The 10222-nt window shown below is 43.5% G+C and overlaps 1 protein-coding gene across 1 annotated transcript; it reads right to left on the bottom strand.

Moving 5' to 3' along the window:
• Nucleotides 1–1445: 1445 nt before the first annotated feature.
• On the bottom strand, nt 1446–9787 carry LOC108667347. Its single transcript, XM_018154364.2, has 4 exons — nt 9760–9787; nt 6998–7529; nt 3282–3371; nt 1446–2527 (listed from the first exon to the last, which is right to left on the bottom strand). Exons 1-4 carry the CDS (start codon nt 9763–9765, stop codon nt 2232–2234), a joined length of 924 nt encoding a protein of 307 aa, XP_018009853.1. The 5' UTR covers nt 9766–9787; the 3' UTR covers nt 1446–2231.
• Between the last annotated feature and the right edge of the window lie 435 nt (nt 9788–10222).

Genomic DNA, 10222 nt, shown 5'->3' with positions numbered 1-10222 from the left:
TTTATAGGTGTTCATGAGTTAATCTTTATTTCAGCTGGTACCCTACGCCGGCTCAACGCCTCGGAGCGGGGCAGCACGGCATTTTCAAAGTTCGAGAGAGAGATAGTTCGAGAAAAATGACGTGGCAGCCGGCTGAAGCCGGCTTCTGTCACGGGAGCTCAGCACAATAAACTTCTTGCCTCAACGGTTAGAACAGAACTCTTGAACGTGGTCGGGGCTAGCAGACGACGAGTGGCGCTTAGCAGACGATTGTAACTTACGCTACCGATAGATAATATCACAGCAAGAGAGATTCCTTGTTACAGTCACGAAATAAAAATATGTCTTCGCATTACTTAGTCATATATAAGTTAAATCTCTTGAGTAAAATCAGAAGCGAAACAATGTTCTCAAAAATATAATGATCCACAAAAATTGTGTTCCGTCACACATGGTAGAAGTTATGACGTTTTATTACGCGGGCCTACAAATTAAAGCTTTTTTGCATGGAGAAACACACGGCTCATAAACATGGTAAGCATGGTAGATGGAGTACATGGGCATGAGTGAGCAGTACGGTAGACATGTACTTATACGTCTTAGCTGATTCTTGGTAGCTGGGACCCGCTGGGCATGCATATAACGGAGATAGAAGCCGTCACGAAGTGGGTCGTGTTTGTCGTAGTCTCCCTGATCGCCGTGAAGGATATGTGTACAAAAGAGCTGCTCTCCCGTACTTCTTGCCACGTCTTCCTTGCCTAAAGCTGCGTCGCCAAAAAGCAGGTCGCTGATGAGGTCGTTCGGTGACTAATCGATGTGCTTCGACGTCGAGGCAAATGTATTGTATCGACTTTTTACGATGTCCATAGCTAAGCAGAGATATCCATCGTACAGCCAATATATAGGCGAAAATGGCGTACGAACAATTTTGGACTAGTACGAACATTTATGGACAGGTTCGTTTAGTTACTTTGTGCCATTTAGACTCGTTAGCTGTCTACGCGCAACTCACAGACTTTATTTGGTGTACTGGAGACCTGGAGACCCCATGCCAACTGGAATACCCAGGCCTACTGGTGACCTCTTGCCAACTGGAATACCCAGGCCTACTGGAGACCCCTTACCAACTGGAATACCCAGGCCTACTGGTGACCCCTTGCCAACTGGAATACCCAGGCCTTCTGGAGACCCCTTGCATTCTGGAATACCCAGGCCTACTGGTGACCCCTTGCCAACCGGAATACCCAGGCCTACTGGAGACCCCTTGCATACTGGAATACCCAGGCCTACTGGAGACCCCGTGCCAACTGGAATACCCAGGCCTACTGGAGACCCCTTACCAACTGGAATAACCGGGCCTACTGGAGACCCCAGGCCTACTGGGGTACTCAGGTCCACTAGACTGACTACATTATTCAATTCTAGTAAGGAATCCTGGCTTTCCCAAGAATAAGGCAATAAGCATAAAACTGTGCTGATCTATGAGTTTTTACTTCATTTAATAGGGGTCAAAATATGTACATATATACAGTATAACGGCAAGCTATTATGATTATTGCGCGTAATTCTAGAGCAATGAAAGAAGGCAAGGCAAGGACATTTCCTACGGTACATTCAAAACACAAGCACACCTTCACCCAATCATTTAAAACTGATGGCATTTGAAACGCAAATTGTAAACCTGTTAGGTAATCAAAAACGTGCGTCTAGTGTATAAATCTGTCACTATTTTTAATTTATAAAAATTATAGTGTACGTATACAGGACATTTAATTTGCATGCTGAAACCAAATGTTGAGAACCAATGGCTGTTAATTGTTCGATAAAAATATTTTTCCGCTGATCCACGTCGAGATGCGGTCGTATTTATGAAATCCGCTGGATGGACGGCTCGGCATTTGCCTCTGCCACGTACACGATTGATGCGAGCTTTTTACACACCTTTAACGTTACACTCAACATTACAACACGCTGTAGAAATGCCGTCCATTTTTTAATTCGGTGACGATCATGCCGCCTTGCTTCTGGAGTCCATAAATGAAAACGTCCTCGGCCACCAGCTAAATACCGCAAACGATAGGGTACAACAAATTTACGCACGAGGACACATGTTCCTCTTACGTGAAAGTACAAGTACCACTAAGTAAGGAAATAAGTAGCTTTATGTGTGGCTAAAACTTTCATACTACCCAAAAGTCTTCATCCCCAAGGAGAATCTTCGTTATCAGCCAACACAGGGTGGGTCTTTGGAACTACCCACAGCCCGGGTACCCGATTCCCGCGATGGAGCAGGCCGCCGACATACGGACGGTGACGGACGTGTTGGTAAAGTAGGACGTAGCCGTCTTGGTGGAGAACGCTGTCGACCACACCGTCAGCAGCTTGCGGGCCTCAGCCCCCTCCCGCGCCAAGTCCTCCTCCAGGTCAGGGGGGTGCGCTCCCCGCATGGACCCATCCAGCCTCTCGTGGTGGGTATCAGGGTTCAATTTTGTCAGGCGCTGCAAGATACTTTTCTTGCGACGGCCCATACAAGGAACTGCATTCACAGCTGAGTATTGAAGAAATTTGAGGTCAGAATGGCACATTGCACCTCTTTTGTTATGATCAAGTATGAAACGCTGGGAGGGTGCAGTAGGGAAGGAAGCTGCACTGGTAAAAACTTCCATCTCTTGCACACAGTGGCACAGGTTCGAGTTCCACTCAGGACAAACTCAATTGGGAATCTCAGCTAATGGCCAACTCACCCATTTAACCAAATCTGATTGATAAATGAGGACCTGGCTTGTCCAGGGTGTAATGAATTGTAGCCTAATGTTGCTGGCCGGTCAACGAGCCAATGACGTTCATATAACAACCTGTAGCCAAAGTGCTCTTAAAATCTTATCTATCACCTCCCCCTCGTCTAGTTGCCACCATCATGATATGCAATTACAACAACAGAATCTCTGCAAGAAGTGGCTGAAGAATAGGACAGTATGTCATGACAAGATCTGGAGGTTGTTAGAGCACGTCGTGACAAGGTCTTGAGTGGGGAAGGTTCATCGTTATAAGGTCATTTGGTTGAGGTAATACGTCATTACAGGATCATGGGGTTGGCAGAATACGCAGTGACAGTATTATTAGGGAGGTAAAGTGCGTTGTGAGAGGGTCATGTGGGGACAGGTCTATACTGCTTACGTATTACATTCGATTGTGCTACCATATTACTACTAATAAAATACGAATGCGTTGTCACATTACTGCGTATAAAATTTGAATGCATTGTCACATTCCTGGTTATAAAGAACAGCATTAATACTCACTGGTGAAGCAGGTGGCGGGGATAGAGGAGGTGGTGAAGGAGAGCTTGAACTTGGTGGTGGTGGTGTAGCTCGCCCAGAGGAAGAACTTCTCTGCAACCACACCAGCAAAGTAACATAGACTCCTCAAACTAAATACCTTCTGAATTAATTGTAACTATTTCCTTGCCACAGTCTCCTACGTTATACACATTTCTCCACACCATTCTCTTACATTATTCCTATTTCCCGGCACTGGACTACTACTTTTTAGATATTCCCTGGCACTACACTCGCTCATCACTATCGTGCACCAGGAATACAAAGAACTTCTTAATGACCCAAGGATAACTTGGAGTCTAGTATTGAGGACTCGTCCTAAAAACTATATCAAATGAAAATATTTATGAACTAATCAAAGAGCTCAAAAACTGTAAACAAATTGTAATGAATAATTTGTACAGACATGGTTCACAGCAAAATACTCGCGTGAAGTCAGTTCTTCCCGAATGTATCATGATGGAACTCATAGAGTTGCATCCAACAAATGAAATACACGATGGAAAAAATGAATGTGACTGTTTACATCATTACAGCGCAGACCGGCAGGAGGGGAGGAAAATGAGAGGACTAAAAGTAGACCTCAGCAACTCCTTCATAGGAAGGACGTTGGACTTTAGTTCGATCAATAATTACATTGTAAAGGATGTGTGACTTCACATTGAACAACTCGGCCTTTACGTAGCCATAGTCTATAGACCACCAGCTTATCCATTGTTTATGCTCAACGAGACACTTAAGGTGATATATATAATACCTATACCAAGGTTGCTCAACTGGAAGACTCTTGTTTCTATTCAGTGATGGGGACTTCAATCTCCCTCATATCCGTTGGAAATTGTTGACTTCGATAGAAGTCAGAAAAATAAACTTGTGCAGTTTGCTGGCAAGTACCTATTTGTCAATATATACGCATTCCCACAAGGGTACACAATATCCTTGACTTGTTTTTCCCAAGCAATGAAGAACTGATTCCTGATCTTAGAGTTGAGAAGCCATTTTGTCAGACCATCATCTGGCGTTGGTAGAGACGACAATTGGAATTGGGAACCAGTCCTGACCTACACCTCAACGCGTCTGGCTGGGTTAAATATCCACCATTGAAGAACGGCTTGAGAAGCTATTAAGAATCAACTCTACGAAGTTGAGTGGAGATCCAAGTTCCATGAGTTATGGATGGCGGCTTCCTACAGGGAAATAGAGAGGCAGAGGTTGGTGCGTCAATGCAAGAAAATTAAGATAAGCTGCAGGAGGCCTCATACGAGTCTGAAAAGAGGACAGCAGAGGAGCGAGTGGTGCGTGCCATGCACTAGAGAGAACCCAAAATATTTCTATAAGTATGCCCAGCCATAAGCCAAAAACGGCCACAGTGGTCCCACTGAAAAACAATTATGCTGAGTGACGAAGACCATGGCAAGTACCAACTGCAAATAGCGCAGTTCGAAAGAGTGTTCAGATATCCTCTATAATTAATGGATTCTCTAGACGGTCAATCATTTTTGTCAAAATTTTGAGTCATTCGATTAACTCAAGCGGGATTGACCGTGTATGAACCAGTTATATAGACGCATATAGCGAGGCTCTATGGGCATTGATACAGAGTTTTTAATGAAATTGATTGATCAAAATATATGCTTATTTTTCGGAAGAGGAAGGCCAAACTCGTATAAGAAGCTATTGCTCACCACCAAAATCAACAAAACAGCTCAAAAAGCAAACAATAATGAACGAACAAGTATACATTGATCCCAATTCTAATGGGAAGGAAGTTTTGATCAGAAGATTGAAGGCCTCACTGCAGACGTTGCCTGAAACGCGGGTCAAGGCAAGTGGCTCAATCGTTTGATCAATCCGATTGAAATTTTAGGTCCTCCTTCACACAAGAAAATGAGATTTAAGTAGCTGCTGCAGAAACTTCCAGTAGGATGTGTGTTGATAAATAATTGAGGTTGAAACACCGCGCTTTGAAAGATGTATCGATGAACTATCGACTTCTTTCGCTTCTAGACTGGAAAGAGTCCATGCGGTGTGTCGGAACACTGAACTGTATCACTGACTTTAATCAAGAAAGTACAGTATAAGGACGGAAAGCCGAAACTTTCTTATTTATCTCAATGTGGGGCTGATAAATCCTATCCACAAGAGGAATACAGGAGACAAAATCCAAAATCAAAGGACGGGGACATAAACATCGCATGTAATCAATGTGTTTGAAAAAGTCGTTGTCAGGAGGCTGATACAGTATATGGAGGAAGCTGGCTTTTTCAATAGACGACAACTCCGTTTCAAACAAAATCGCTTTTGCTTGTCCCATTACGGGAGCATCATCATCAAATTCTGGCCAAACTGGCGGAGAGGACCGGCGTGAACGTGGTGAACTTGGAATTTGCAAAAAGCCTGTAATTGCCATTGTGTGTTCTGAAAACTAAAACCACTGGGAATCGAAGAGAATCTTTGGAAATGATCTCCAACTCTCTAACCGACAGATTACGAGCTGACGTTGTTGAAAGCTCATTATCAGACGAGGCTTGGGCGAAAAGAGGGGTGCCACAGGAAATGGTGATTGATCCGATCCTCTTCCTCATTTACATCGCTGACATAGATGTGGAGCGGTGGAAGTGATCTACGCATCGAAATCGTCATTTTAGTACGACACCACAGTGCTGATGACGATTATGATTATAGACGAAGTGGTTTGCGAGAGGCTGCGAGAAGACGTATATGACTGGGCCCAAATGAGAAACATGAAGTCAATGGGACCAAGTTTGAGGTTCTGAGATATTGAGCAAAAAAAAGTCGGGGTATAGCACAATAATCTTACACCGGCGGCATAGAAGTTTACGAAAATCAATTCGTTTGCTACCTTGGACAGGAAACAGATAGAGAGGATCTTGATAACGTTCTGAACAATAGAAGCGGAACCGATGATCACACCATTAAGAGCAGTTGTGATTCCTCTAATTGAGTACTGCTGCGAGCTATGGACTCCATTCACGGTCGCTGCAGTACGGCATAGGAATCAACTTAGTATACCCTCACGTCTAGGATCAGCAGGATGAGAAAGCTGAACGTCTTGTTTGAAAAGGTTATAGCGTCTAGGTCTGTGCTTCTGCAGAAGAGACTGAGGAGTTATTCTATTTTGTACGTAAGGAAAATAAGAAACGGACTAGCCCCAAACTTTGAAAGTGAGTCCTTCAAAGTAGTGACATAACATTGCGAGAGAAGAGGAAGTTGTGCAGGATAACAGAGCTGCTGTCAAATTTCAATCTCTACTATAGGAGGAATCTTTTCTATGGGTGAAACCGAGACTGCTTAACGCCTTTTCGCTGGAGAGGGATTTCACCCTGGAGACCTTCAAGAGACGACTAGAATTATTCCTGGGCACAATCCCTGATCTTCCGTCGTTGCACCGCTACCGGCGACAAGAAGCTAGCAATACCATTGTACACCAGCTGCCCCAACTGGGATAGATCCACTGGAGTTGTTTCACTGGCCTTCAGGACCACGGCAGTGATGACGACATGCCTAGCAGGGCCGAAATACTAAGGCGACGCATGGGACTGCAGAAACGTAAGCGTCAGAAACGCTAACCAAGAATATAAGAGTTTTGACTCGTGCATACATATGAGTGATGAATAACGCACCTCGTCCTAAGCAATTCATATATTTACGTTACTCACTTCTTTGCTCAGCCTTCTGCTCCTCATCTTGCCCCGCGAGCCTGTCATGCTCCCCCAACTTCGCGAGGGTTGGATTTCCTTGCTCTTTCTCGCCTGCCTGTTGGGTCGCGTCCGGGGAAGTTTGGGGTTCCTCTTCCCCCAAGCCGACAGATTTTTCTAGTGCTGCACTTGAGGAGGCCTTTATTTCCTCTTCTACGATGGATTTTGCTGGGGGTTCCCCTCCATCCCCTTCGGGGTAATTCTCTGGCACCGCACTTGAGGAAGCCCACGATTCCCTCACTTCGATTGGTTTCGCTGAAGACACAACAATGGAGGTTCGTGGTTCCCCTTCTTCTCCACCAGGGGATTTCTCCGGCACCGCACTTGGGGAGATATGTTGCTCCCCCACCTCGGAGAACTTTTCCTGAGGCTCATCAGCGGAGGTTTGCGGTACATTTGCCCTCACATCGGCTCCCTCATCCGGGGGTTGGGGGGTGGCGGTGGTGCTGGCCAATAGGAGGGCCGCCAGCAAAACGGCGCTACTCAAATTCACCTGAAACGTGTGTATTTTAGTTAAAACGCGTATACTTCAGTAAACAACGTGCGTTGTTTAGTTATTACACGTTAATCTGGTTATAAATCACGATTGGGAATCTGAAATGCAATTTTATCAATGTGATGCCCTTTTTCAAATAATTCGATGTAGTTTACAAAGCTCTAGTGTTAAATGGGGTTTTACAGCAAGCCAATTGAATAGAACTCAAGATGAGAATTTAAATAAGGTCTTACAGCAAGCCAATTAAATATGATCTTAAAGTAAGCCAATTAACAGGTCTCAGGGTTAACCAATGAAATTAGAATTTAATGAAATCTCATAATCATCATCACACGATGGACAACTTTTAAATGCTGATTAATGAGGATAAACTCCAAATTAGGAGTAAACTTTAGAATTATTCTTTTAAATAAAGTGATTAATTTACATCATGAATCTTGAAACTTGGTCTCCACTGTAATTAATGGTAACTTTATCATGAACAATCTTCTTCGTTGAATTATGCAAGTTTGTTTGCTCCAACTGGGAATTTTTTTGCTTTAACCGTGAAAAAGAATTTGTTTAGCCCATTGATACGGCAGTCATGAAGCGTCGTTCAAAACTACGTGACGAATTTAAATGAGTTTGCAGAAAAATGCAAGTAAATGGCTGTCGGGTACATAATCAACACGTACCTCAAAAAGACATTAGCGACAGTGGACAGTTGTGGCAAATACAAGTGTAATTTACTTCTACGAAAATATTTACTTGAACAATTTACTTACAGCTTTTTGGTAATATATTTTATCTATTTAAATATTTAATACTGGATGAATTGAAACGCATCTAGTCGTCTCTTGAAGGTCACTAAGGGAACTCCCTCCTCACCACTCAACTCCACCGGCATTTGAACAGCCTCAGGACTCTCACGGAAAGTGATCCTGCGCAAAGAGTTTAAACGCTTGCCCCTTGTTCGTTCGATTGGTGTATCCAGCACACTGCTCCGTCTTCCCTTTCTCTGATTTTGACAGATCTAACTCCTCTAGAAACTCTTTTTTCCATTAATGCAAGCAGTTGATATTGTTATCATCTCCCAAGCGCACAGGATGACACACCGCTTTCATCTCTTTATAATTGAGTACTGCCACCAGGTGTTTCAACCTGTTTCAGTAGCGAGTAGCGCACGTTCCTCATCCCGCTGGTCCTGGACGTATAGGTCCGTTGGACTGCCTAAAATTGCCGTACCGCGCCCGCCATGGGCGGCGCTCAAAGCTGGCAACAGTTCTCCAGAATGGGGAGCAAGAAGGTTCTGATGAGTAACCATTGACTTCGCATCTCTTGTTAGGAATGTCCGCTTGACCCACCTCATCAGTCGTCTGCCTTTTGCCACTATTACCACGACGTGATCATCAAACGTGGCTTGGCTTCCGTCTTCATTTAACACTTCATCAGATCACGGACAAATTGCTTCTCTTCAATTTCTGTGCCATCCAAATACAGGTAGTGGTAATGACTGCAGAAATGTCGGAGTGGGGTGATAACCGAAGAACTGTCGGTGTGGGGTGATGCCCGCAGATGAGTGACAAGTATTGCTGTGACTTCCCACAAACGATGTATGTATGAGGTATGTATTTCCGCATGACAGACGCAATACGGTGATCTTCCAGCAACAGTTCTGCGCACATCAAGCGAGGTGTTCTAGACTGCACATTTGTTTCTTCATACAACGCACGCAATTGATATTTCTTCGCAAATTTCCTGTACCTTTTTGCCAGCAAGCAGCTACTTCAAGCACTCTTGGTTAGTTACGAGTGTTTGGGCAGCATATACAGAGACTGAAATTCAGACTATGATGTCTGAAGAAGACTATGGATGTTCCTTGACCTAGAGTCCTATAGGCGGTATATTTCGATATGTTTTAAAATCTGAATTTTCTTCTTAAAACTTATTCGTGCTGTCTAGAGGGTATTTTTAGGGAATTACAGCGCGAGCGTCTTCAAAAATTTTCTAGAAGTACTTTTGGATGCCGGAGTAGTTAGTAGTTCGCTAAAGAATAAATTATAATCGTTTAATTTTTTCAACTCAAATTGTCTTGCCACGTTTAATTTCTTTGACTAATTCCAAAGCAAGGGACTGCTATATTTAATGAATTCAGACGAATAAGAACCTAAATTATTTCGATAGTTCTAAATAAAAATTTACTTAATTCAAATCTGCACGGCCGGTCTGGAAAAGCGCTGCCACTCACCTTCATTCCTGCACCTCGTACGTCGGTGTGCGTATGACGACCATGCAACGTCGTCATTTATGAACGTGTTATAGTTTTTGCGACCGCTACTATCCTCATGTTTTTCCCTGCTAAAAAACCATTCCTTTCCTTGATTAATTTAGTTCTTTCCTGAGCATCTCCACGTCTCACATTCTGACTCAAGTTTTTCTTTTCTAGTCGAACACTTAATCCCATACTTTGATATATTTATTATTTCAAGAACACTACTGGGAAGTGTAAAACATTAAGAAGTTTCACAAACCTCAACGACACACGAGTCGCCACGACGTAAATGCTGCACTTGACTCGCCGCTCGTATATACGAACAGCCTATAATATTGGTCAAAACCACAATTTGTATTGTTTGATTTCGAAATTAAAATTTTAAAGCTGCTTGGATCTTAATCGGAATTTGTCCTTACATTATTTATATAAAAATAGT

The sequence above is a fragment of the Hyalella azteca genome, unplaced genomic scaffold, assembly GCF_000764305.2.
Source record: "Hyalella azteca isolate HAZT.00-mixed unplaced genomic scaffold, Hazt_2.0.2 contig2131, whole genome shotgun sequence".
Lineage (NCBI taxonomy): Eukaryota > Metazoa > Arthropoda > Malacostraca > Amphipoda > Hyalellidae > Hyalella > Hyalella azteca.
This window is presented reverse-complemented; position numbering and strand designations above follow the sequence as displayed.

Bases quoted from the DNA above. Each gene is read 5' to 3' on its own strand.
- LOC108667347 (XM_018154364.2), bottom strand. The intron at 3,372-6,997 runs GTGAGTAACGTA...GTGTGGTTGCAG, and splicing joins GCAGAAGGCTGAGCAAAGAA to AGAAGTTCTTCCTCTGGGCG. The intron at 2,528-3,281 runs GTGAGTATTAAT...TTCAATACTCAG, and splicing joins CCCCGCCACCTGCTTCACCA to CTGTGAATGCAGTTCCTTGT.